Source organism: Penicillium daleae, assembly GCF_028827525.1.
Source record: "Penicillium daleae strain IBT 16125 chromosome Unknown utg000002l_segment0_segment0, whole genome shotgun sequence".
NCBI lineage: Eukaryota > Fungi > Ascomycota > Eurotiomycetes > Eurotiales > Aspergillaceae > Penicillium > Penicillium daleae.
In genome coordinates this window covers 7,254,240-7,281,014 of record NW_026623150.1, presented here as the reverse complement: position 1 = coordinate 7,281,014, position 26,775 = coordinate 7,254,240, and the positions used below count along the sequence as shown (strand labels likewise).

Here is a 26,775-nt window from a genome sequence, read left to right as displayed (position 1 = left end):
CACTCTGCATAGTTTAGCGAAAGTTGCTCCGCTTCGGAAAAGGGAAGGCGTGGTGGGACTTCCTGCGGAATAGTAATCTAGGAATCAGGGACTGCACTTCTTTAGTGGGTATATAACAAAAGGATGCTACTGATACATCCTTAAGATGGCGCTGACGGGCTGTCTGGACCCTGCAGCCGGAGGGGTCACTAGGGCTAATGTAAGACATTTATCGATGTAAGTACGTGATACAACCGGGAATTTATCACTAGTGATAGGGACTTCCACGAATCTACTAGAACCCCGGCCATAGCACATAGCAGAGTAGATTGTACATCTAGAACGACGTCTATCTAAAATCACGGTTAAATATACATAGTTAGGGATCACATCTCTCCATCCCAGGACCCATTCAAGCTCTAACACTTTCCAGAGCCTTTCTGGCACGCGCAATCAACTCCCGCGTCCGGTGATCAGACAAGTCTTCAAGATCCTTACCACCCTCACGCGCAATCTTACGCAAAAGCGCCTCTGTCTCCAGCAGTGCCGTGCGGCCTTCATCGCGAACTTCTTCCTCCCAGAAGTCTCGCGCGACATCCCACTTCTTCTGCTGGCGGCGCAGCGAGTAGATAAGACCGATCGTAGCCAGGGTACAAGATTCGTAGACCGAGGCGGACGGTACGGAGACATATGTAAGAGCGGAGAGGAGGGAGGTCAGCGTCGTGGTGGAGATGCTGAAGAGGACGAGGCTCTGTGCGAGGGCCTGGAGGGAGGGGACGGTGGTAGTGAGAAGCTTGTGGCGCATTTCGGGGATCTGGGTTGGCCAGGGAGGCGGAGTCGACTTGGCAGGGACAGTCTCGGAGGTGGACTCGGATCCGGCAGAAGCAGAGGCTTCCTCCAGCAGGCCAGCCTGCTGGTACTTGCCAGACGTCCAGATGACTTCGCGCTCTGCGCGGTGCAGGAATCGCTTATCCAGGATCTCGGACGTGATCATACTCACGTCGTCGACGCGCCAAAAGAGCTTCCACCATGCTAGGCCGCGCCAGCGTGGACTGGCAAAGCCTGCTTCCAGCGAGCTGCGTAACTCAGAGTGTGCTTGCTCCGCCCACGTACTGATTCCGTTCTCAAGCTGAGAGCGGACCTCGGGAGGAGTGACACCTGCTGACTGGTTGTGAAGCGCCTCGGCGTCCCTAATAACGACTCCCTGCTCAGCAGCATCAAGTAATGACTCAACGAGGGGAGCGAGTGCAGGGTTCAGAGCTTCTTTGCTCGCTGCTTGAGAAGTTGTTGAAAGCCAATCGATGACAGGCTGCACGCCGCTACCATTCCATCCGCGCTCGTATGCAGAGGCATTTTGAACGGACTCACGAATTTTGTTCAAGGCCGTAGTCGCACGTTCAAGATCAACAAAGGACAGACGATCACTGCCACGTTTTTGATCTGCCACGGAAAGCTCGATGGCACCGCGTACGGATGCTACCTCATTCTGCAGATTTGACCGACCCATCAATGTACTAAAAGCAAGCATGCCATCGACACCAGTGCCGCAAATGATACTGCGATGCACCGGATATCGTACGACATTTTGCCGCCCAGAGTGTGATGTTTGAATGGTGACGTTCGGCACGAGGAACGACTCGGCAGATAGAGCTGCACTGGATGTGTCTGGCTCAGAGCCAATAGAGCTAACGAGAATTTCAAGATTACCCTTTTTCAGGATAGGCGAACGGACCGCGATGGTAGGCAGGAGATCATTTGGGATAGACTCGGAGACCTCGCCGTAGCTGTGCAATCAAGTGTGGTTAGTGAGTTGCAAAAACCAGAGTAACAAGCTGCAACGTACCGAATGAGCAGTCCCCGCGCAGGGTCAGAGTCGTAGCCCTCCAGTATATCTTCCCAGCTCTCCCGTGGGCCCAAGGGGTCAGCCAGAAGCAGCCGAACCAACTTGCGCGCAGCATCTGCATTATCCAAACCGAGTACTAAACACAAAAGCAAGAATCAGCTGCCAGGTTCAATGACAAGAGACGAGCCAAGGTAAGGGACCAATTAGGCTCAGAGCTCCCCAAACATAAAATTACTTACCAGCAACGCGAATCAAAGGCTCCTCCGACTCCAACCCACGCAGTGCAAGCGACAACCGACTCACGCTAACCTGCTCGATAGCCGCATCTTTGACTCCACTCAAAGCATCATACAACTCCTTGAACCGCGGTGGAACTGTCTTGCCCGCAGAGATAGCAGGTGACGTTGTGAAAGGCCGAGTGCGACTGTTCGGCACAGTATGTAGGAGGTGAGGGTTTCGGCGCGTAGTCTCGATTTTGGCGTTGCTGGCGGCACGCGTTGAGAGCGCTCGGCGCCAGGTTGAGCAGGAAGGGCAGTAGAAGACACCGGTGCTGTCTAGAGGGCGCGATAGGCTCCGTTGGAGCGCATTGCGCAGTTTCGCGGGCATTGCGGCGCTATGTGAGGGTGCTGGGAGCGTCCGCGGAGAGATTAGCCTGGGCCGGTGGATGGAGAGGATGAGGTCGGGAAGTGAAGGCAGGCCATTCGGGCTTGGCGGTGCTCCACCGGCCACCACAGACCTGTTTAATGGCGGATCTACAGAGGGAAGGTGTGCTACACCATAAATAAGATCTGGAACAGTTATGTACGAATTGAACAAATTGTGCTAAATTAGGCCATCATTACATGATATTCTTTTTTCGCGCCTTGGATCCGAGACCAGCATTGCGCCTGGCTACAAAATGGAGATCTACTCGGTCTCTGAAACAAAACAGACCCAAGACAAGTAATCACACAGCTTGTTCGGGAGCCATGCTGAGAGCACCGTGTATTATGGCACACCCACACATGTTGAAATAGCCTGGCGAAGTGGAAGGACCAAGTAGATAGATCAGGGTATCATCTCGATCATGTCGTGGCAGAAGGGAGGGAGGGAAGGACATGCGCTGGAGAGGGGCAAGGGGGAGGGGAAATGCGTAGATCGTGTCGTTATATCAGGTCAAACTAATCCCATGGCCAAATCTCAGGCCTCCTTGTTGGAATCGCGTGAATCGCGCTGGCGGCGATTACGACCGGCGCCGGCGGTCCTAGTAACTCGGTTAGTCTGTGTCTTAGTGCTGGTCAGGATGTGTTCTGTGACTTCTTACATGGAAATCCGCCTGGCGATGGTCGCTAGCCCGGCGTCATTGTCTGCCTCGTGCTGAGCGCGCTGCATGGCTGCCTTGTGCTCGGCCTCGCTCTTCTGGTAAACTTCCTCCTGGCTAGGAGGCAGACGCTCGTTCTGCAGATCAACCTTTCGGGCATCTTCGAAGTTGTGGATGGCCTGCTTGATACCCTCGGCACCCAGCATAAGGGTACCTGCCGGGAGACGGCCGCCGGCTGCGGTCTTCAGTTCACTGACACTCTCGGACTGTTCACGGAGAACCTGGAAGACACGCGACAGACGACCGATAGCAAGAATCTTGTTCTTGATGGCCCGGCGCTTGAACTCGCTGGACTCGGTGTCCATGGGCAAGGGAGGGGACGATGGGCCAGTCGGCGAAGTGGTCACCGGGGTGTCGTCCTCTTCCAATTCTTCCTTCGAGCAAGTGTTGAGAATGGCGATCAGCATATCGGTAATCTTCTCACCAACGAATGGCAGAGACCAGGTAAAGACATCCATGAAGTTCGGCAGCCAGTAGGGATGCGGGGTGCAATTGAATTGCCGAATGTTCATGACGTTATTCTCGTACTTTAGCACGGCGGCTTTGTTGTTGTACACATCGAGGTAGTTGGGAGCGCTGAAGATAGTCATCACACTCGGGAAGCCGGTTGTCCGTGTCTTCCTATACATACGGTAACCGGCATCCTGAGCCTCGTGAGCGCGAATGATCGAAAGCAGGTTGTTCTTCTCCAGGAAAGCGCATGCGGCGGGGTAAGAGAAGAAATAAGAGCAGCCGCGAACACTGTTGTGAATGAAGAAATCGCCAGTCTTTTCCTGGCCGAATTCCTCCAGAGGATCAGCCCAGAGAATGTCACACATCAAACCGTGGGTAGGGGGTTCGCGGAAACGATCGATCTGTGCGTGGCCAGTGTTAGTATCAACATCGCGCTATATCAGCTGGACCACCGCCATTAACTTACGGCCTTGATATCCTCGAGGGTGTGCAGCTCCGGGCTGAGACCACCGTGGATGCAGAGGAATTGCTTGTTCATGACCGCCGCCAGCGGCAGAGAACAGAAGGATTCGATGCAAGCCTCATAGATCCGCTCGCTATACTTGTGTTTACACTCGAGCTTGAATGTGAAGTAGTCTGTCAAGTGGCGACACTCGTGATTACCCCGCAGCAGCCAAAGCGAGTCGGGATACCAGATCTTTAGCGCCCAAAGGTACAGAACGCACTGCAATCAACCATCACCAACTATTAGCCTCCTGGGCGCCACGCAAATCTCCGACAATTGCCCATACTTGGGGGAACATACCTCAATACTGAAGTAACCGCGGTCGACGTAATCACCCAAAAATAGATAGCGCGTCTCCGAGGGGTCGCCGCCAACCTCGAACAGCTTCATCAAATCATAGTATTGACCGTGAACATCACCACAGACGGTAATTGGAGCATCCATCTCCAAAAGATTGGGCTCCGACCGCAGAACCTCGGTACCAGCGTGGATAATCCATAGTGCCTGCTCCTCGGTGAGACGACCTTCGCGATAGAGATGCTGCTTAAGGTACTGGAGGTTGGGCTTGGATGGGTCTTCGGGGGACCAAAACATGTCATCCGGAGGAGTGCTCAGGGCCGGCGCTTGGACCTCTAATTCCTCAAACTCCGCGTTAGCGATCGGATTACGATACAGCGGAAGTAATCGAGACGTATGAAGCCTTTACCTTTGACTACCCGCTCCATCGTAGAGACCTGCGTGCCATCCTCCATGGTGTGCAATGTGAAATCGATCTCGGGGACCGGCTTCTTCTCGGTCACCGCGCGCGCGAGGTTCCGATCCATCTTGGGCGGTTAATGGTATTTAGGACCTTGAGAGTCTCGGGAATCGGAGGTAAGGGGGGGAGGGGGAGGGGGAGGGTCAACGAAGGAGAAGAGGGAGGCGGGGGGGGGAGATAGGACCGCGGGAGACGTGGCGGGGTTTGTCACTGGGCGGGATAGAGTCCCCGTGAGGGAAGAAAGAGATGAGAGCAATTCAAGACGCCCAGAGAGTTCAGAGAGGGGTGAATCGGTCCCGCAGATAGACAAGGTCGGTGTTTGGGGGAAAGAGTCGCGTGGGATGGGGAAAGGTGAAGTTAAGAAATGGGAAAAAGAGAAACAAATTGGATAAGCGGGCTGGGCTCAGCCGCTTGGGGGGTAGGCCAACTCCCACCAAGTGGACTGGTGAACTGGTGAACTGGTGGCCAAACTCTGGACTGAGTGGGCCACGATCCTGATCAACCCCGGCCCCGGTTGATGAACCTGAGGGGAAGATCAACTGGGCAAATGATCAACGAGGTGATCAAATGAGAACCAGTTGAGCATCGCCTTATCCATGTCTGCTACAGTATGACTGTCATTTCACCTTCGTGAGAAGCTCAAGTTGGTTATCACGTAAGAAGGGCACCCGTGGCCTCAGGCAGAGACTAGTCCCTGAAGGGCCCAAGACTGGAAAGCTTCCCCAGAAACGAACCAGTCAATCCCTGAAGATGCCCCGGCAGCCGCTTTGAAACACTCCACCGACCATAGTTTACCCTTCATAAAGCTACGGAACTTACAATATACCTTGCATCTTCGAAATGACGAGCTTTTAGGCATCATCTTACTAGTCTTGTTATGCCCCTTTTGTGGATGTCGCGAACTAGGCCCGATCGGTGCTAGATGCTAATAATCCACGAAGAATTAGCGCCTATCGGGAATCTCCAGCCTTGTAAGGTGAGACCTGGATACTGTGCAGTTGACAGCTAATCTTTGGTACTTCTATGGATCGTTGCCCAACTATGCTGCCTATGTAGACACTAAGTGGGCAGGCTACTATCGACATGGAGACTCGACTATGCAACAACCATGACTTCGTCATTCAAGGATTCGCTGTTCACGTATTGCGGTTCAAGCTCTAAACAGAAGAGCAGAAAAGGCGATCTTAAGGGATAGATTCCACTTTAACCCACTCATCATCCGTGGGCTTTCTAGCCCAAATTCTCCTCCTATCACATTGTTAACTCAAAAATGAACCCAACCCAGCTAAGCCGACAGCAAGAACAGAGCAAACTTACGCCCTATGGTAAACATGAATCCGAGGATTAGACAACTCCTTCCGCATCTGTGCCACATAAACCTGCACCTCCTCCTTCGTCCATGGTACTGGATCCCCATATTTAGTCAACAGCCACATACTATACCCTTCCATCCCAATCAGCCAGTGCTGATAGTTGACAGCACCCGCTTCTTTGAGAGTCTTGTCCTTTGGCCACGGGCCAATGGGCCATTTATAATCCTTCGTTTTAGTATCCACAAATCCTGCCTTTTCGATTGACTCTCCGAAAGTTCGCATGATTCCGAGGGGTCGGTTTTCTTTGTCGGCTGCCTTCGTTAATCTGGTTCCCCAGTCGAATAGGATGCTGTCCTCGGGGGCACTGCCATCATCGCATTCGATGAAGGAGCTCATCTCGAGCTGTTCGATCCATCCACCCGGTTGGAGGTGGCTATAGGGCATATCAGTATGGGCTAAGAATCTCAATAGTGGCTCAGATCAGGCTCTTACCTGTAGCATTGTTGGTATAATTGATCAGTCTCTTCGAGAGTAAACGCGGCATCAAGTAATCTCAGATGCACCAAGTCAAATGGATCACGCCACGTCCATGGCTGGAGAATATCGTCGACTTCAAGGATACAATTCGGTGGTATCCAATTGACAGGGGGCGGGAAAAGGTCTACACCGCGGACAGTTACTATTTGGGAGTCGATCGTTAGAGAGAGGAGAGTATCGGGTAGTGGTCGCAGGCTCTACCTTCAGGAAACAGATCGGCGACGTCTCTGGATTGCTTTCAGTCGTCATTCTTATATGCAGATTGTGTAGAACACTAACACGGCCCATGAGCCCTTCCCTGTTCCAATATCCAGGATATGCTTGGTATTGTTAGTATTGGTTTTCAGAGCGGGGTTCGATGAGCCGGGGTTCGTTACTACAAACCTTTGGTTTTGTCACTGGCGCCTGAAAAAGCGGGTTCTCTGCATGCGAATCTATTATGAATGCAAGAAGATGCCTAGCAAAATTAGTTTGGAGAAATTCTTCCATCTTTAGGCTCGAGAGAACCGTACGAAGCTTCGTAGGTCTCGAACATCTGCTCGTCGGATGGCACACTGCAAAATTTCATCATTAGGTAGTTCTCATAGCAATACATCAAATAGTCTCTTTTCACCTACTGGGAGCCCCTGTCCCTTAGTGTTTGATATCTATGCTTCTGGTGAGCAATCCCCTGTTTTGATAGTAGGAGTGCGACTGCCTTACCTTCGACCATTCTCCACCACCCCTTTGCAGATGGCCGATGCAAGAGACGTTGTTTCTCTATAGCCTTTTGTTAGTAATCGAGTAAATGTACAACTCGCTGGAATAGCATACGATTTCCAATCATCGGGATTGTGATTATCTTTGGCGAAATGCAGATCTGTGTCCTGCTCAGAGACGAAAGAAAAAGACATGGTTAGCAAGCACCACTAGCCACTGGTCACTAGCCCTACGAACAGGAGCGATAATGTCTTTTCTCATGGAGGGCAGCTCTCGAGCATAAGAAGGTGAGAGTAATTGTAGCAGGGGTCAAGAAAGATCCATGATCCAACCACATGAACAAAGAAAATTGTGACGACGAATAACTCATGTGTGTTATTCGAGGCTAAGCCTGCGGGGCAAGGAACCCGTCTACCTAATCGAAAATCAGATCCACCAAAGGGCAGCGTTAACTGTTGGTGGCGGATCCGCGACGTACGGCGAATGAAAGGGACTCTTCTCTAACGCAGACCAACGCAGAAACCCACACTGAATCACGGCTGGAGGGCAGGCATCATGGAACAGGGATTAGAAAGAGACGAATGAAAGTGCTTCGTCTTGTAGTGGGACTCGGAATCTACAGTAGCTAAACTTGAATAGACAGGAGTCTCGGAACCTGACCAGGTTCTGCGCTTAGCTCACGGATGAGGCACTGATTGATCGAAATGCTATAGTACATAACGACAGTCTAAGTTGAACATGATGATTATACCGTTATTCTGCTGTAGAATCCTTAAAACGGAATACGCATCCACTTAAGTCCCTTTCGAAATAGAGCGAGCGAGTAAGAAGAGTTCGTCGAACGACCTTGCGTGAATGTGTGTGATATCCAAAAATGGCTCATGGAGCCGATCGGATCTCGCTGGTTTGGAGCTGCCGTCACATTGGTAGAAACGGGCCTGTTGCATGCCCTTGCACGTCTAGTCCCTGGGAAAGCAACAAGGCGTCTGTCTCGTGCGAGAATTCAACAAAGAACATGCATCGAGTCAGGTAATATCCACCAAGGTGGCAGTAAGGTGGCTGCATTCAAATGTGATTAGCATGGTTGAAAGCACTAAACAGATCTTAGTCAGTCCAGGTCGTCTTTCTGTTTAAGAGTATCGGGGATTGGGGGGGGAAAGTGGAAAGCGGGATCTGAGGTGGGGGCGGTGAACGGCGTCATTGCGATTGCTCTCCGCATTGTCAACGCCTAGGTCCCTTGCCTCACTAGCATAGTGACAACGATCCAAATCTCTCGTCATGTACGACTCATACCGTAGGTGACCCTTCATTGATCCCTGCTTCTTTATCATTGCTCGTCCCGTACTCATCCCCAACGCTTATAGGTCCCCACCTCCTCCTAGCCCAGGTCCCTCTAACCGTTTCGCCCTTCATCAATCTCCCCGCCTCAGTCACCCTACCCTATACCTACAAATCAGTTCCCTCAACTCTCCCACAATCAGTACTGGTCGATCCAAGCAACCCAGACTCCAAAGCCCGATATGTGTTCTCCTCCAGCGGTGAACATGCAGCCCACCCAGACGAGATCCTCGCTTCCTGCCAGTCTCTCGAACAACACTTGAAGAAGACCCGATCTGAGGCGGAGACTGCAATCAAAGTTTGGGAGGAAGCCATTCGACAGCGGGAACTCGCTGAAAAGCGCCGGGTTGCACCGGGTTGGCTAGATCGAGACGAGAAATTGCTGCAGCCGAGCAGAGCTGGAGGGTCTGCTGCGTCCACGGCCGATCAGGGTGGGAGCCTGTTGGATAGCATTTCCGCTGATCAAGGGTCCTCGACTCTGCCCGCTATGGTGCCTCGAGACGAAGGCGAGGAATTGGATCGAGCATTTGGTGGACTGGGCGTGAAATGAGCATCGAGATAATGCTGCATCGGCATATCTTCTGCAACAAGACGGCATCACGTCAATGCCATCACCAAGGCCTCGATGAAACACCACGAGAACGCACTTCCTATCTGGCAGGACTATATTGGATCGCCTAGAAAAGGATCACTTCGGTTGGACACGAAGTATACCGTCACGTGCGAGCTCAAGATTGGCGCACATTGAGATGTACTTCGCTGGTCAATAGATGGCTGTTACATCATGGCCAGGCATCTTGACTCGATGGTAGCCTTCTCATTGGACATAGTCCTGGGTTGAATTTCGCCCGCATGTGTGTTCGTCGCCAGGACCCACTTGGGAGCTCCAAAGCATCCGCCACTCCTACATTCCAGCCGTACATCGTGCCTCCTGCCAGCCTGTGTGCTTTGAAACTGTTAGACAAATTAGACAGGCCGTGGTCACAAATTGCGTAGAGAAATTTCATTCTCTTTGACTCAACCAATACTAAATTACCTGGCTCCATTCATTCTAAACCGCTACCTAGATTTTATGAAATTTAAGGTTAAGGTAGACTTCCAACGTTTTCATCCGCTGGATTACACCGCGGATGCTGGGACAACTTGACAGTATATATATCCGCGACCTCGACCTACACACGAGGGATACCAAAAGGTAGAAGAGAAACAGTTAATCCAAATATAAACATAAAGTCCCGGCACATATTGTAAGTTGTAAGTTCTTTCACTGGAGAGTCTATATATGTCTAACTTCTATTACCTCCAAACAAGAGCTGTAGGTAGTACTTGAGCTAAGCTAATAGCGGCCAACGAGCGGAACCACGGAAGCAAAACTGCCCCTCCGCCGACAGCTCCTCCCAGCTTTTTCCGCAACACACCACCTGCACCACCACACCTTCAGCCCCTCAAGAAACCCAAGATTTTCTCCAACGAAAAGGAATTGAGTCTACAGAATCACTATGGAGGTCCTCCAAACATCCCCAGAAGCATCCAGCTTCGTCACCATCGCCGAGCACCAGTCGCGAACTCCGAGCTCGTTCCACAGCGGACCGCCCGTTCTCTACTACCACCGCGAGCGATGCAAAGTCGTAATCCTGGAGCGTGATCTGCTCGCTACACCGGCTCTGAATGCGCTGCGCGGAGAGAGCGCCTCTACCAATGGGGCCAGTGCTTCGAACGCGGCGCAGGAAGAGGGTGACGACGAGGGTCCTGAGATTGCCATTGAGGGCGTGGATACTTGGGTCACATCTGAGTAAGTTCTACCAAACCTTTGCGAACCAAGCTGTATCAAGCATAGCTTGAACAGTCTCCGGTCCTTGTCGCTGCATGTCCAGGACGAAGCTAACGTATCCCTTCCTAGGAAATTCCTCCTGTACTCCCCTTCCGCCTCAACGGGCATTTCAATCCCCTACCCATCAATCTCACTCCATGCAATCCAACGGCTCCGTGTCCCCGGTGCGACCGACACCGAAGTCCAAGGCCTATACATGCAAATCGCAACGCCTACCGCGCCCACCTCCGAAGACGACGAAGAACAATGCATCACAATGACACTCGTCCCACCAGAACTCACCGCCGAACAGCGCACAGAGCAAGAATCAAGCGGCGAGCCGACAGAAACCCCCATGCAGACGCTGTACAACGCTGTCTCCGCATGCTCAAACCTGCACCCTGACCCTGTGGAACCGGGCGATGAGGATGACGAGGATGAGGAGTCGAAGCCTTCGTTCTTCCAGTTTGGGCAGGAGGGGATGGGCTCGTTGGATGGGGATTTGCCGCCGCCTGTGGATGGCAGTTCTGGGTGGATTACGGCGGATAATATGCATGAGTTCTTTGATGAGGAGGGGAATTGGATTGGGGACGGTGAGCCGCCTTCGTTCCCTGGGTTGGGTCCTGGTGCTGGGACTGTGAGGGCAAGGGAGGAGGAAGATGGGGAGGGAGAGGGACGGGATGGGGAGGAGGAAGAGGGTGAGGAGACCAAGTGGCGGAGGACGGATTGATTGTATCCTAGGTCATGAATATAGATAGTTAGCTTGGGATTGTGCAAAGTCAGAAGAGATTAAGAATTATCATAAAATATTGATTTTCTACGCAGTGATTCGAAGGCATTATAATCGATTAGCATTTAATTACGACTACTTAGGTGGATATCAACGCAGAACGTGACACATGAAAAGGTACATAGGGGAATGCATAAGACGAAAGAAAGTAGAATCGAAACCAAATGCTCCAGGCCAATAAGACAGAAAAAGGAAGGTATAAGGCTTTTGAATACAAGAATCAACGAAAAATTATAAAATCCCAGGAAACACCTGCGCCAAAATATTAGCAGACAACCGCCGTGCAATTACCACCAAACCAAACCGAACCAAGCTACTCCTTCAAGAACCCATCGCCATCATAAAGACTGACCGGCGTCGCACAGGTAACCCCAATCCCAAGTCCCTTTCCATTAGGAGTCGTCATACCACGCCGCGCAGATGTCGGGGTTGGTGGCGCACGCCCAGAAATGCGGACAGGCGATTGATATCCACTCTTAGAAAGTGACCGCGGGACACTACTTTTGGCATGCGTAGGCGAGAGATTGGTATCGAGTTGGAAGGTATATCCTGCTCCGAATTGCGTCGCGGCGAGCTTGGGCGGTGATGCGCTGCGATTGGCATCTTCCCAGATAGTCACCTTGTCGCGTACGGTGGAGCATTTGGAGCCGTAGACGGGTGAGATAGGACGCATTGATGAATCGAGGCCGCTGTCTAGGGAGCCTTGTGAGTCGCGGTTCCTCCGGAATGACCCGTTGATTGTGTCTGTTTCTGTGCGACGCGGTGACTCTGTTGCCTTTCGCCAGTCGCTGCCCTGGGTGCCGGTGATTAGTGGGAGACCTGCAGATGAGGTAGGTCCCATCAATGGCTCAGTAGTCTTCGGGTGTGGAGCTTGTGTCGAGTTCCTGCGGCTTGGCTTGCCTGGTTGCGTGCGCGGTCCTTTGAGAGGTGGGCGTCGAGGGCTTCCAGTGCTGATCCCGGATGAGTTCTCGAGGGTTGTTGGGGATGGAACTTCGCAAACTGCCCAGGCTGTCGGTTCTCGATCAGGTGAAGGTGTATGAGAAAGATTTACCTCACGGGCGGGAGGGAGAGAGGTGAAGATACCAGGTAAAGCGTGACTTTTGGGGGCGAGGACGGGCGTATCATCTGGGTTGTCGGTGGGAGCCTTCTTTCGTTTTTTAGACGGAGTTCGAGTATGCAATGTAGGTTGCGGCTCTTCAGCCAAAGGACCGAGTGAGCTTGGTGCTGAAATCACTGGTTTTGTACGACGACTACCACTTCCACGTTTCGAAAGGGGCAGGGGAGATGGCGAATTCGTAGATATGGAGGGCTGCGATTTTGATGTGCCATTGATGGCACTTTCACGCAGATCTAGTTCTTCCATGGCATCCAGATCTTCAGGTTCCTCCTCCACAGTAGGAACGAAGGCCGGGCCTCCGAAAGTCATGGGCGGATGAATTGAGATACGAACGCAGTTCTGGCGTCTGTGTCCCTTGCTCTTCCGCTGCGAATTGGAACCTTTGAGCGCTGATGGGAGTGGTCCCTTGATGGAAAGCGATGAGCGTTGCATCGGACTTTGCGGCATGTAAGTAGGTGGCTGACTGGGAGAACCGACAGAGAATAGCGTGCCATTGGAAGCTGGGGAGCCTCCATAGAATGGATCATTGTCGAATTGCTCACTCTCGTAGCCCGGGGGTGGCTGCTGGAATTGGCCGAGGTGTGGTGCATGCGCCAAATTTGGGGTAGGTGATCGCCAAGAGGTCCTGTTGCCATTCTGATATGCTGCCATTGACCCTGGGGCTCCAACACGAAGTGACGAGTTCCTCTGCGGAGCGGTTGATGACAGAGATTCACTGCGGCGAGGCAGAGCGTTAGAACGATTGCTTGCATTGCTTGGGTTTCGAGACGCTGTAGTCATGCTGCGACGGGGCGACATAGCTTCTCCCGACGTCTTCCTTTGACCATCAGCGCTCGACGAGGAGCGCGTGAGGAAATTGGGTGGCATTGAGGTGTTGGCAGCGATGAAACTCCGGCGGCCATTTTTAACACCAACATCATTGGCGCTAAAAGGGACAAATGTGCCACCTGATGGAAAGGTGGGCGAGGTGAGGTCGGTGTCAGCAGACCGTGGCCCATTTCTACCATCATCCAGAATTGAGCTGTTGGTTGTGTCAAGACTCATTGAAGACAGACGCATAAACGAGTCGTTTCGCAAGTAGCTGAACCGCTCCTGGGGAAACGCGGCTGGAGGTGGCGGAGGAGGAATAGACTGGTCTGGGACATGTCCTGCAGTTTGACTGACGATACTCCCGCGGCGAATTCGAGTGGGCGACTCCTCGAAGATCATTGGAGGTGGGTCAAACAGATCTTGCGAGATAATGTTGTCCAATACAGGGAATACGCGCTGTTGCTGGGCTGGAGGAGGCCAAGCAGACGCAGGAGACATGGGCCGCATTCCTAGATGGAAACCCTGTTCTTCTCTGGGAATTTCTGGCGTTTGTCGCGGGGTTCGCTCTGCTGGTAGCTCCAAGATTCCCTCAACAGCAGATAGAGGGATATCGTCTTTCGACCTCCTCGTTGGGCTGGGCATCATCTCGCTAACGGTAGCCATTGATCCCATGCGCCGAAGCCCACCCTTGGTGAAGCGTTTCGATCTGGCCCTGCGAATCGAATTACGAAGCGATCTTGCCCTCTCCATGAGAGGCCAGGAGGATTCAGGTTCGCGGTTTGGGCGTAAAAGAGTCTCCCGTGATTCCAATTTACCCCATTCGGACGGTTTTCCGTATGGCAGCTGTCCATGAGCCCTCAACACACTTCCCTCTTGATGAGAGAGCTCAGTCAAGGTGTCCGCATTATAAGTTTTGACGCTGCGAGGATTGTCTCCCTCTTTGAGACCAAGCATTCTCATCGCATGTCGTTCTTTCCGGACTCGAACCCAAACCACAACCACCACGACTCCAAGAACGACAAAAAAGGCCGCAGCGGACGCGGCGATGGCGACCACGGCATTTAGGGTCAGCATGGCGGCAGCCCGATTGACGAGATGAACCTGCGAGTTGAAATTGGATCAGAGGACGCGTGATCCGCGGGGAGGACCTTGCTCAGTCGTTCATCCGTTGTTGATATCGTGCTGCGAGGTCTAAAGGTGTACTTGGAGATCCTCTTGATGCGATATGCGGCACCAGGGCTTGGTGAAGAGAGCCTGGAGAAAGCCAACAGACCTTGCAACCACTAGAAACACGAACACGACAACCTGGAAGAGACAAAAAACGGAATCAGGTGCGAAAAGCGCGAGCATTCCCGTCCGGGGCAGCTGGTTTGTTATGTGAACATTTTGACCAGTCCCCTGGAATGTGCACACATCACCGAGACGCCGCGAAGAATGTTGGCGGCCACATTTTGCTTCCGGCCCTGCCAGCTGCCAATGACATGTCGCCAAAATCAGCAGTAGTGGATAACCTCAGTGTTCAAATGGCAGGTTCATGAAAATCCTTTGAAGCTGGTTGGAATGGAGATGGCATCCTGGAACCATGTTGGCTGTACTGTATGTAGTAGCGATTAACCTGGCAAGGTGACTTCGGAGAAGAATGACCAGCCGGTTTATAGTGTCTGCATGGAAGTGAGTATTCACTCTTGTTAGCTATAAGGGTAGTATTGTTCATGGGCCGCTGGCTTGTCGTATTGAAGGTGATGATCCGAAGCTGCTGTGCAGGGTTAGTAGTTGACTACTAGCGGTTCTACAGTCACACTGTAAGTGTCAATAAAACCCCGAGTCAATGGCAAAAACAAGCCACAAAACAAGCCACTGACAGCCCCAGTTTCATGAACCATGGGGTAGCACTGGAGCTGGCATTCGAGATGTTGCCCAAGCCGTCTGGGTTCATTCCAGGGCAAAGGGTCGCTGCTCCAGCTGTTGCTCACCCCCTTCTTTGGAGCACACTGTACAGTATCCTCACAACGGCGGGTCATCACGTGGGATGGAAATCAGTGGAGCAGAAAAGAGCAACAGCTTCGATTCATTGGTTCATCGTGATAGGATACCAGTATCTATCCAACTCACCCTCGAACCAGTCGCACGACATGGAAATGGGGAAGCGATCAAGCCCAAGCGAAGAACGGAATCGACACCAGATGGTTCAGGCAGAAATGGGGCATCCGCGGGGTTCTACTCGGAGAGCAACCCTCAATATCCAACCATCCAAGGAATCAAGACGTCGCAGGGATCGGACAGTAGAGTCCATCGGGATCTAAATTGATGCAATTTTCGCGTCTCCAGAGCTTATAGCGCCTTAACCAGCTCGACTCCTAGCCAATGGCGCTGTGATCGGTGTCTATCCCACCTTTCCCTCGAGGACCCGCTCCTCGCCTGTTCTGGATGGCGCCTAGCGTCATACCCACAGAAACAACGAGCTATCACTGGAGGACAACTCCTAGTGGGCAGAGCAACTGTACAGTACACGCCCCACAGCAACTGTACCAGTTCTCTTTTCGCAGAAGGCCCGGGCAATAGTCACCGTCTTGTGTCGCGACCTGTTAGGGGATGTTCGGTTTTTACCGGAGATGGTTGCCCCTCAAGAGCTATATTTAAGGGCATCTCCCGTCTTGGTGCGTCTTTTACATCGCTCACCTTCTCACTCCGATTGTCATTGATCAACCATGGCTGCCAGCCCAATTCAGAATGGACTTTTCCTCCACGACAACACCGTCGCCCCCGAGCACCCTAGCTTAATGAGCATGTTCTCCCTGAAGGGTAAGACTGCCATCGTGACGGGTGCCGGTGCCGGTATTGGACTGGCCGTTGCGCACGGCCTGGCTGAAGCCGGTGCTAACGTTGCTCTGTGGTACAATTCCAACGGACAGGCCGCCGAGCGTGCGGCAGAGATTGCCCAGAAGTATGGTGTCCAGGGTAAGTAGCTGCAGCCTGATGGATTCTGTACGTTCGGTCATGTTCACGGGGGCTGACAATTGAGTTAATTTGTACAGCCAAGGCCTACCAGGTCCAGGTCACCGACTACAAGGCTGTACAAGAGGCTACTGATACCGTGGTGAAAGAGTTCAATGGCCGATTAGACGTTTTTATTGCCAACGCTGGTATTCCCTGGATCCAAGGCCCCATGCTGGATGGATCCATTGAGCACTATCGCGACGTCATAAACGTTGATCTTGACGGCACCTACTACTGCGCTAGGGCTGCTGCTTCACACTGGCGCCGCCAGAAGGAGGAAGGCACTGATATCAATGGCAACAAGCTCACCAACTTCACATACGGCAGCTTCGTTGCTACTGCTTCCATGAGCGGTCACATTGTCAACATCCCCCAGTTGCAGGCTGCCTACAACGCCGCCAAGAGTGGCGTTGTTCATCTCTGTACGTTTTCCACTAGGGTATTTTGATTATGATATTTTCTCTAATCACAGTTCAGGCAAATCTCTCTCCGTCGAATGGGTCCGTTTTGCCCGCGCTAACACCGTCTCCCCCGGCTATATCCTCACAGAAATCTCCAAATTCGCCCCCGAGGAGTTCAAGAGACTCTGGCGGGACAAGATCCCTATGGGTCGCGCGGGTGAGGCGCACGAGTTGAAGGGTGCTTATCTGTACCTCGCCTCGGATGCTTCCACTTATACCACCGGCACCGATATCATCGTCGACGGTGGTTACTGCGCCCCATAAACTGGTCGTGATAGGTGATAGAATGCCCCTTTTTGTATTGAGCGAATCTTTTCCATTTACGGGACTATGTTTGAAGTATACACAAGTTAGAGGATTGATACAAAAGAATCTTTGGAGCATTGAATTCAGAAATGCTGGTCATAGAGCTGGGCCTTCTCATTGATCGTTCTACAATCCAAGTCAACTCCCTGTTTTTTGAGTGCCACAGTCAATCATCCCCCAGTTTTCCAACACACACAGACAAAACTCCGATTCCCGAGCTAACAACACCCTAGACCATGCATATGAAAGCCCCTCATCCCCGGGATCTCCACTAAGCAACCCGCTCTCATCTCCGCTACCGTCTAGCGGGCCAATAACGCGAATGTCCAACATCAGGCTGCATGATTCGAAACGCCCAAACGCAACACTAGATCTCTGGAAACCCTCCAGGTATGACCATTCCTCGGCGGCTAACAGCAGACAATTCAATCTGAGCACGCATCTCGGCGTCGAAATCCCCAACGACAAGGCGAACAACCCTGTCAATCATTCTGTCCAGCCAAGCACCCGGGCCACGGCCATTGCGAATACTCTCGTCGAGCTCGATTTCCCATTGTACGCTCGGAAGTGGTCCGGGGGCGCGGTTCAGTACGTATCGGCCGGTGGAATTGAGGATCCAGGTTGGTCGGGATGGAGGCGAAGGGGAGTGGTTGAATCTTCGGTGCTGCTGCTGGTATCTGAGTCGTTCTCCGTGTCTAGATTGGATGCAGTGTCTGTGCTGGTGTTGTCAGAGTCCCATGGTGAGTGCTCGTTGGTTGAGTAGGTCGTGAGCACCTCGTTGGCTGTACCGGTTCGAGTAGATGGAGCGAGGATGTTGTAGCTTCTCGATGCGGTTACATTGCACCAGGTATCTGTAATTTGCTGTGGCTGTCGGCGGACTGGACGCTTGGTCTTGCTCGCGGTGTGTCGGATGAGGCGCTTGAATGCTCGAATTTGCTGTGAGATCCAGGTGCGATGGAGGTAAGAGGTAAACGCGAAAGAGACGAGGATGCATGTTGCTGGAAAGGGCAGGGAGGCCTTTTTATTTTCGGTCATTATGAGCCTGGTCAGGTAGGCTGATTAGGATACGGGTTGTTGTTGCTGATCTTGACGGTGCGGGAACCAGATCTGAGACAACTCGCGAGCGTCCAATGTTTGCTGGTGACGGGCGATGTAGTGATGCAACCAGCTTTGAACTACGTTTTCTAGGTTCGTGAATCTATTTGCTATGTATTTGGAACTCCATATGGAGGTAAAAATAATATCATTCTGGGTAGGAAACGAAATACTTATCATATAACTTGAAAGAATGAAAGACTCACTCGCCGGAACAGGATAACGCATGCGCCAGTAATGATTTTTGACCTGCTTTAAGATACGTGAATAGTCTTCAAAACCTGCAAAGATCTTCATCATCTTTTTGAAATCCCGAAGAGTCTTGCTCTGAGGCTCTATGACTGCCAAGAGCTTCGTGAGAAGCTCAGAGTTTTGTCTCTGAACAGCAGCATATAGTGCTGACATGGAGATTTCCCTTCCAGCCAGAGGGTTGGCCCCACTACGAAGGAGCTCAGTCACGACCGAGTTGTAGTTATCCAACGTGGCGTAATGTAGTGCAGTAGCACCTTCCTCATCCACTGCATTCATATCTGCGCCACTGTCAATCATGAGTTTGATCGTGGTAAGTCGCCGGGATCCCCAAGATTCTCCAGATGAATGATAACCTGTTCTGACACGGGCATTTACAGCCAAAACGAGTAAGGGACTCTTTGACGACTCAGCGATGGTCGTTGTAACATTTATGTCAAAGCCCTTGTCCAAGAAGAGTCTAAGAAGATTTCTGGCTGCAAATTCGCAGCAGCATAACCCAGGACTAGGTGACAGGTAACACTTGGGGTCAGGACGGCACTCCGGCTGAGGATCATGGTGAATGACTTCGCAGAACCCAATATTGCTGCACTTTCCAGCAGTGCACAATTGTCTGATGGCATGTACACGTCCCTGACGGGATTCCCTCTCTCAGGACCAATGATATCAAATGGGCGGAGCCTTCGCTTGCGAACCATCCGCTTAACAATCGCAACAGAATAATATAGAAGTCCCCAAAAAATGATTTCCTCACAATCTTGGCCTTTCTTGCTTGAAAGTTGCCAGAGATGTCCCAGCAGGACGTCACTAATAGCGGAAGGATCGTCTCTCCCGAGGAGCGTAGGCAATCCGAAGTGCCTGATGTCATTTGCATCTTTGACATATGGTAGAATCAATTCGATGAATGGCTTCCGCTTGCAAGCGACTACCTGAGCAAGCATATCTCTATGGAGATGACCGGATCATTCCGATCTGCCATGGAGGTAGTTGCTCACCGAGTCCAATCCAATTCGTGTTAAGTCCTCGAGCGCCATTTCTAGAACTTTCTCGTTGCCAAACATGGTAGCGATATTCAAGGCTGACTCCGCTCCTTCGAATCGATAGAAAGGCCAACAACCCCTGGCCAACAGTCTCTGAACAAGTTTTTCATCATTCAATGCTATCGCGCAAAAAAGCAGATGTGTGCGCTCCAGACTACTGCAGCTCTTAATCAACGTATCGAGGTGGACCTTGCTCAGGATAAGCGCCACTGTCAACTGCTTTTGTGATGCTGCGGCTTCCGCAAGAGCCTCAAGCAGCTCTGGACGATATGGGCTTTCTGCATACGCCTCGAGTTCTAGCAGATATCCCACCACATCTCCGCGCCCCATGCGGACTGCGACATATATGGGAGCATAGGACTCATTGTTGAAAGCTCTGCGAGTCGGATCAAAACCAACCTCCACTAGGAACCGAACTATCTCTAAGTGGCCTCCTTTAGACGATTTATAAATAGGGAAAAAGCGTTCATCCTCATTGCAGGAAGCGCGGTCACAACGAGCGTCGCTCGCTAAATATTTCACCCAAGAACCCTTTAGCAGCTGCTTCCTGGACGATCAGCCTGATGAGGCGAGTTGGCTCTTTACTACTAGCGGCTACACCGTGCTTGATCAGCGACAGAGCGGTTTTTAGGCGACCCTGGCCACATTGCAACCTTCAGTCCGAAAACCCAACCTTCGACATCCCTCTCGAAAACCTTGGTCACCCAAGATGGACCGTAACTCTCAATCAGTCGTTCTAGAAATTCGATCTGCCCGTGGCGAGCAGCTAGTGAGCCAACGGAGTACTACCCCCACAGTGTATAATCCAGATCAATTGCATAGGAGAGAAGCTTGGCCAAAGCGGGGATGTTCCCATTTATTGAAATGCAAGATCGGTGTTCCAAACGGAGACTCGGGGCAAAGTGTTTGTAAAGCATGTGAGTTGCAATACCATGAAGTGGACGACATGTTTGCGCGAGATTATCTAAGTCCGATGGGTATTCGAACTTCTCTGCCAGCATCACCAAGACTTCTGGTGAAAGGTTCAGAATGCCAGTCATGATGAAGTGAGGTACGTGCAGAAGGAAACTTGGCATGCACTCTGTAGCGAAGGAAAGTTGGATCTGTAGAAAAGGAAGTTGGGGGGAGGGTGAGTGCTCGGATAAGATCGAAGACGGCGAGGGCTCATAGAAAGCACCAGAAACTTAAACAAAGCGAAGTGCTGGGCGATGCCTGGTTCTCAAACAAAGAAAGCCGGAATCGAGTCATCGGGGGTGATTGCGGTTCAGCTATCCCTCGGACCTCTCCCAGGCTTAGTAGCTACAGTAACAAAGAAATAAAGTCTTGGGCAGACCATTACCACATTGACGTATCCCAGTGTAGCACAGAGAGAGAGAGAGGTCAGAACTACATAAAGTGAATTCCTAGATGCATCCCTTGGTTAGACTTAAATAATATCGGAATCAAGGTAATTTCTAGTCCTCTATCTTTAATTGCTATTCTAGTCTAAAACAGTCAATCTATCCACTTGATACCCGACAAGGGATGTTAAGCTTCAGGCGCGCCTTGGTGACTTCAAGAAAGTGGAGTGCCTATCTATGAACTTTTCTCTTTGTGCTGCTAACTGGGACCGTCTTTTCGATTACAGGGGAATTAGGCCGCACTAGACACATTTACCTTTGTCAAAACAATGACGATTGACACTCTATATGGAGAAGTGTTGCCCAGTATGGAAGTTCCTGCAATGCAGCGTTCGCATCTAATGCTGGATGTCGCGGATTGAAGCCAGAAGAGTTAACATCTTTGTAGGGATCACCCTTTCACGGGAAGATAGGTTCTTGCAGGGCATAGTTATTGCAATGGAATTACAAAGGAGTCAGAAGAACTTTCAACTTGGAAATTAGACCCTAGATTGATGCTGTTCTTACCAAACATGAGGCTAGGCTTGGTAAATTCTGTTGTGGGGTCAGCCGAGTATCGTCCACGGACAATAGTATACAGCTAGCTAGGCCTTACTACTTGCAAGGGTTGAGATTAAGCAAATGAGATATCGAACAAGGCCTCCTCACTAAACAACCAAAGCAATAATTTGAGATCAGCAGCACTGCTATATCCAAAGCTCATCTGCTCCGCTCAGCAAGATAAATGATCTATATTCTGGCCCCGAGCAGGTTTACCGCTTCAAGCTGGGCAGTAGGCAGGTATCGCACGTTAACTATTGGTCCAAGGCCCCCTCAGCGTTAAGAATGTATCTTGATTTAGCCTCGAGATTGTAGTCATCGGGATCTATCGGCTGAACGCGTGTGTGGGGGAATTAAGCAGGCCAAATCGCGGTGAAGGACGAGGATCGAATGAAACCCAGTGACCTCCGTCTGACCCCGTCACGCCCCCCACACCTTCACCGCGTTTATCAACAGATGACCGCGCACCGCGCTCAGATCGGAAGACCCGTGATTTGATCGCGGACCACCGGAGAATGGCGTTGCGACCGTAGCTATTTTGTTTATAATCGCGGGGCTGGACGGGGGCCTTCAGCTGGCGGACTGATTTCTGACTTACTCTGCGTGAGGTCTTTGTTGCCCTGCAATCTAGATTCTGGATCGGCTTTTGAAGGATCTTTGTTTTGCTTCAACCTCCGGAGCGCGGTTCCCCCAACGGTCATCGGAACTTTATTTCCAACACATTCAGTTCTTTCATACAATAGCCCCAATGAAGTTTATTGTGTCGGTAGCTCAGTCTTTCAGTCGCAGGCGCTCTCATCTGGACACGATATAAGAAGAATGTTGCGAATCTTCTCGTTCACCACGTACAAACTTATCAATACATTCGAGAGTCACCGTATTGAAAGATACATCACACAATTACAATTCGAATTGCGCTCGCCTCCGTGACTATGGAGACCGCTGAAGCTCAAGACGAGAGAAATGCAGACATGGAGCTGGTACGTCAACGATCTTGCTTCCCGGAAGAAGAATTTGTACTAACCTTTACCGATCTATAGCTCCAAGGACTAGAAGAGGCACTGCACTGCACAACGTGCCAGATCGCTATTACCCAAGCGAGCATGGCAGATGATATCCACAAGGGCGCATACATCACCTCCCACTACCCACCATTCTTCCTGAACAACAACACCCGAGACGACAACATCTCCCCCGATAACACCCAAGAACTCACCGGGGAGCCATCTTTCTGGAAACACATCTCCATTTCCCAGCGCGAGCGCTACTACGAACTAGTCGAACAAGCCCTCAACCACCTCCTCGATGAAACAAAAGACATCGACCCCGAAGTCGCCATGCTCTTCGCCCACTATCAAATCGACTTCCACATCCGCCAGCACTACCTCGCACACCGCGGGGTGCTCACATTCTGCCGTAATGCAGACGACATGCAACAACTCCGCCACTGGCAATGGAAAATGGACGACATTGACAACATGAGAAGCGTCAACCTGGACACTGTCTGGCCACAGGGGTGCAGGCACGCCGCCTGGCCGAATGACAAGAACCTCGAAATGATGCACCAAACACTCATGTGGAAGCGTGCCTGGCCCGCGCGACGCAAGCGGGTGGCTGAAGTCCGGGCTCGATGGGCGATTATCATGGAAGAGCGACGGAAGCAGCGGGAGATGTTATTGCTCAAGCAGAGGGCTACTATCACGGTACGGCTTTACTGTCGGGGAAAGTTGATGGATGTAAGGGAGCTCAAGAGGATCACACATTCTGAGCCGACGCTTCGACCGGGGAGGATTTTGCAGAGCTCTGGATTTTGAGACGATGTTTCATTTTGGAGGGAGTTTTGGGCGTTGCGGATTTGTCTTACGTTATGATATCCCATTCATTCTTTGGTGTTGCTCGGAATTTGGGTCGGGGCCATTGTTCTTTGTTTCTTCACATGTATGGGCGGCTATTTTGGGTTCAGATGTGGCACGCGGAGTTAGGATCGAGTTTCCCCGTGGGGAGGTGGCTTTTTGAATCTTACACGCATATGGAGGCAGTTCGGAATGAAATATTGAACATATGTTAGCATTCCACTCGCTGTTTTGTCCTGATTTTGTTGTGTCAATGCTGTACAAGATGTACCCCAGGATTTTGTTCACCCTGGCTGGACAGGTCTGCTCGGGGTTTTCCTTTGACCTTTGGCCAGCTGGACTGGTCGGAGGGTATATGGGATCTTGATTTTGTGATCGTCCATCATATCCTTAGTCTTGAGACCAACGGAATATAAGTTTCTCAACCATTATCTATCAACTATATTATCCTCGATGAGCGGAGTTTGAATGGTCAATCAAGCATCATGACTCCAACGATTGTACTTGTGTTATCGATTCCTCATCTTTTCTCTTCAAGTGTAGAATAATGTCTTTACAGTACGTGCTTAACAGAATCGTCACGTCGAGTGGCGGTAAAGAGGTCGGATATAGCATGTCTTCTACCAAGAGACTCGCTCAAGCTGCAGGAGTCGGGTTACCCTGCGCAATCCCCATGGAGTAAACTCCTTCGTGAAACAGCCGAAGCTCACTAATGATAGGTAGAGTCGCCCTTTACGGTCTTATTCGTGACACTTGGAAATCTTTCAACTCCCTCGTGGTACCGGTCTATCCAGTTGGCTTCAAGCTTGTCCGGTGTTACCTTATGGTACGTGCAAGTCATATTACACACAATGGGCATCCTTCTTGTCAGATATAAATTGCCCAACGAAATCGATCATCTCAAGGATACCCATAAGGAGCCAGTCTTGCCAGTTCCACCTTTGGCCCTAACTAGCTGTCTCAGCACCATCAACTCCGCTATTCGCACATCACACAATGCGTCCGCTAGCCATCCTCGCTCTGGTCTTTGCTACCCTGGCCATTGCCTCCCCCGTGGAGGAACATAACGAACCAGTTGAAGCTAATGAGCCCGTTATCCCGCCGGGGGAGGATCGTTGCCGACGAGGATACGATGAATGCATAGCTGTATGAGAGAACCGTATGGCACCATCTACGAAGATAGTAAACTAACCCATATCTCTAGAGATGCTGGGACCACCATCAAGGCCGAGAATGTCGATATGTGAGTGTTCCCTTGCTTTTTTAGACATACGTCTTGATGAGCTGCTTGCTGATACCGAGAAGGGCTGTTATCTCCAGTACTGCAGCCGCTGAGATACTTCGCGGTCTTCACGGTTTTCCAGAGACGGCTGGGCAACTTCAGATTGAACAGCAGAGGTGTCATGAGGACGTATCTAACCTTGGGAAGTATTGGTTGATTAGTTTGTAGCAGATGTTTCTGTCAGGCTCGACGACGAGCTTTGGTGGTTGAATCAAATGATGGCTACTTATGCACTGTGAATGAACACTTAATCTATGCAAGGAATTTGAGAATGCATGTCGTTTGTATTCAAGTCAAAGCTGCTCATTGAATATCAAGATTGGCTACATTGTAAATTCTTTGGATCGGGTGGTGCAGAATGGAGATCAGCTGCAAAGTCACCTGCCAAAGCCTCTGACAACGTCGACCGCCAAAGTCAACACTCAAGCCTTTTCCTCCTCGGCATCCCCCGTGCTCCCTCAAGAACTTGAAGGCCAAGGTGGAAACTAGGTTTATATCGTTGCTGCTGACTCAGAGATATTCAGATTCCAAGGCAGATCTTGGCTACAATTCGACCTTCGCTTAGATCTGCTACATATTTACCGGGTCGTTGCCAACTCACCGTCCACTCGAGGGAAACCACCCTGATGTACGACTTGTGGAGAACACATGCCCCAGATAACTCCAGCCTGTCATCTACTAGCCTTGAAATGAATCACCGTGCGACCGCCGATTTCACATTCAGGACTCGTGCCTTTGTCAAATGCGATTCTTGGGTGGGTTTTCCGAGATCGTCATCTCTGCTTACTCAATCGAGGGGCCCTTCCAGTTTTCGCGGCCAAGTGACCAAAAGGAAACCCCACTTACCCCCTCAAACAATGCTGGGGGAAGCACGCTTGTGAAAATCCGGGACGATGAACGGGGTCACCTCCCAGTGCAGGTGCAGACATGGAAGAGTTATGACAGACATACAGTATTTTCGAGGTCGCCAGGATCTGTTCAGCTAAGAAATGACTGGTCCAACGCCCAGGCACCGATCTCCCGCGCTCGCGGCGGCTGTGGCTGGGCAATCCCTCCGCTGGTCCTTTCCATCCTGGTAAGGTTCTGGATATGGGATCATATTGGATCCCCGAATGATTTGCGCAACCCTCTCGGACCCTAACCGATCCAGGCAAAGGCTAACTGGTCAAGTCACAGCCCCTCGAATTCCTCCTCAATAATACTCTCCCATGGGCAGCCGCATGGTAACCGGAGCTCGGTCGACCGTGGACGGGCGTCTCCGTTTTTTGAGGCGCGATCCGCCAATGAGCGCTTGGGGCCTGTCCATTGACTAATCGTGGTTGGCCGCAATTTCGTCACAGTCCACACCGTGCCACTGGACAGAACTTGACTTCTTTTTCCAAGACCGCGATGCTGATATGAAGATCGCTGACGTGGGGGTGATGGTCGAGAACTTGTGACCGATGAAGATGCCACTGTTAAATGCGCAGGTATGAGGCGAGCCCTAAGGCCCCCATTATTTCTGGAGTGATTATCGGTGCAGCTAAACTCTCGCCAGCGCAGAGAGCTGATTATCGGTTTGAGGAGACTTGTGAATGTATGCCATCTCGATAGATCTCTGTCCAAGGAGAGACCTATGCCCCCTCCTTCTCCAAGACCATCAATGTCTTGTATCCAGCATGACCGTCATCTTCAAGCCTCCGGGAAGCCGTATGACGTAAAGGCGACCCCGACTCTGGTTAGGGTTCTTGTCCCGAGCCACCGGCCCGTAAAGAGGCCAAAAAACTTTTTGTACTTGCCGAAAGGGTTGAAACACGCCGGAGAAACTGTAGAACATCAGTGAGCCATTGCGACGAATGGGCTACGTATCGTCATTCCATATAAGAGACGCGATGGACAATGCCATCTCGACCACCGTAGACAGAACCATGACGTCCGGTGCCCGACTGAAAAAGAATTCCCCCCTCAAAACGAGGGGAACTCACATCCACTCTTCGACCCACCGTCCGGATGGGAGACAAAGTGGGTAGCCAAACCATCCTTGGGTGGATTGCGGTGGGCTCTCGCTGGAACTGGGAATTTAATCACCTCGCCCACGCCTGATTATTTCCTGTTCCGCCGTCCCCGTTCTTCCTCTTTCCCTTTGATTCACTTCACCCTCCCAATCAACACCACCATTTCCCATCCCCCATCTCGCTCATCCCACCAAATACCAATCCCAGCGACCGTCTACGACTTCCACTGATATCTGTCCGTTTGATA

General features: G+C 51.4%; 10 protein-coding genes across 10 annotated transcripts; 4 read left to right on the top strand and 6 right to left on the bottom strand.

Moving 5' to 3' along the window:
- Positions 1 to 391: 391 nt before the first annotated feature.
- On the bottom strand, positions 392 to 2,428 carry N7458_003490 (uncharacterized protein; the record flags this gene model as incomplete). Its single annotated transcript, XM_056906873.1, has 3 exons — positions 392 to 1,763; positions 1,823 to 1,958; positions 2,062 to 2,428. The coding sequence occupies 3 exons, from the start codon at positions 2,426 to 2,428 to the stop codon at positions 392 to 394; spliced, it is 1,875 nt and encodes a 624-aa protein (XP_056770980.1).
- Positions 2,429 to 3,001: 573 nt separating this feature from the next.
- On the bottom strand, positions 3,002 to 4,964 carry N7458_003489 (serine/threonine-protein phosphatase 2B catalytic subunit; the record flags this gene model as incomplete). The annotated part of the gene is made up of 5 exons (XM_056906872.1): positions 3,002 to 3,065; positions 3,126 to 4,036; positions 4,102 to 4,359; positions 4,441 to 4,772; positions 4,847 to 4,964. 5 exons carry the CDS (start codon positions 4,962 to 4,964, stop codon positions 3,002 to 3,004), a joined length of 1,683 nt encoding a protein of 560 aa, XP_056770979.1.
- A 1,117-nt stretch (positions 4,965 to 6,081) lies between these two features.
- On the bottom strand, positions 6,082 to 7,573 carry N7458_003488 (class I SAM-dependent methyltransferase; the record flags this gene model as incomplete). The annotated part of the gene is made up of 9 exons (XM_056906871.1): positions 6,082 to 6,145; positions 6,215 to 6,643; positions 6,703 to 6,889; positions 6,949 to 6,974; positions 7,027 to 7,067; positions 7,132 to 7,204; positions 7,260 to 7,301; positions 7,365 to 7,506; positions 7,561 to 7,573. 9 exons carry the CDS (start codon positions 7,571 to 7,573, stop codon positions 6,082 to 6,084), a joined length of 1,017 nt encoding a protein of 338 aa, XP_056770978.1.
- A 1,151-nt stretch (positions 7,574 to 8,724) lies between these two features.
- Positions 8,725 to 9,334, top strand: N7458_003487 (uncharacterized protein; the record flags this gene model as incomplete). Its single annotated transcript, XM_056906870.1, has 2 exons — positions 8,725 to 8,740; positions 8,811 to 9,334. The coding sequence occupies 2 exons, from the start codon at positions 8,725 to 8,727 to the stop codon at positions 9,332 to 9,334; spliced, it is 540 nt and encodes a 179-aa protein (XP_056770977.1).
- Positions 9,335 to 10,283: 949 nt separating this feature from the next.
- Positions 10,284 to 11,324, top strand: N7458_003486 (Voldacs domain-containing protein; the record flags this gene model as incomplete). Its single annotated transcript, XM_056906869.1, has 2 exons — positions 10,284 to 10,576; positions 10,685 to 11,324. 2 exons carry the CDS (start codon positions 10,284 to 10,286, stop codon positions 11,322 to 11,324), a joined length of 933 nt encoding a protein of 310 aa, XP_056770976.1.
- A 373-nt stretch (positions 11,325 to 11,697) lies between these two features.
- On the bottom strand, positions 11,698 to 14,385 carry N7458_003485 (uncharacterized protein; the record flags this gene model as incomplete). Its single annotated transcript, XM_056906868.1, has 1 exon — positions 11,698 to 14,385. One exon carries the CDS (start codon positions 14,383 to 14,385, stop codon positions 11,698 to 11,700), a length of 2,688 nt encoding a protein of 895 aa, XP_056770975.1.
- A 1,634-nt stretch (positions 14,386 to 16,019) lies between these two features.
- On the top strand, positions 16,020 to 17,033 carry N7458_003484 (putative carbonyl reductase; the record flags this gene model as incomplete). Its single annotated transcript, XM_056906867.1, has 3 exons — positions 16,020 to 16,269; positions 16,347 to 16,730; positions 16,786 to 17,033. 3 exons carry the CDS (start codon positions 16,020 to 16,022, stop codon positions 17,031 to 17,033), a joined length of 882 nt encoding a protein of 293 aa, XP_056770974.1.
- Positions 17,034 to 17,442: 409 nt separating this feature from the next.
- Positions 17,443 to 18,110, bottom strand: N7458_003483 (uncharacterized protein; the record flags this gene model as incomplete). The annotated part of the gene is made up of 2 exons (XM_056906866.1): positions 17,443 to 17,635; positions 17,668 to 18,110. 2 exons carry the CDS (start codon positions 18,108 to 18,110, stop codon positions 17,443 to 17,445), a joined length of 636 nt encoding a protein of 211 aa, XP_056770973.1.
- A 236-nt stretch (positions 18,111 to 18,346) lies between these two features.
- N7458_003482 (uncharacterized protein) lies at positions 18,347 to 18,719 on the bottom strand (the record flags this gene model as incomplete). The annotated part of the gene is made up of 2 exons (XM_056906865.1): positions 18,347 to 18,354; positions 18,377 to 18,719. 2 exons carry the CDS (start codon positions 18,717 to 18,719, stop codon positions 18,347 to 18,349), a joined length of 351 nt encoding a protein of 116 aa, XP_056770972.1.
- A 3,612-nt stretch (positions 18,720 to 22,331) lies between these two features.
- N7458_003481 (uncharacterized protein) lies at positions 22,332 to 23,213 on the top strand (the record flags this gene model as incomplete). Its single annotated transcript, XM_056906864.1, has 2 exons — positions 22,332 to 22,379; positions 22,440 to 23,213. The coding sequence occupies 2 exons, from the start codon at positions 22,332 to 22,334 to the stop codon at positions 23,211 to 23,213; spliced, it is 822 nt and encodes a 273-aa protein (XP_056770971.1).
- Between the last annotated feature and the right edge of the window lie 3,562 nt (positions 23,214 to 26,775).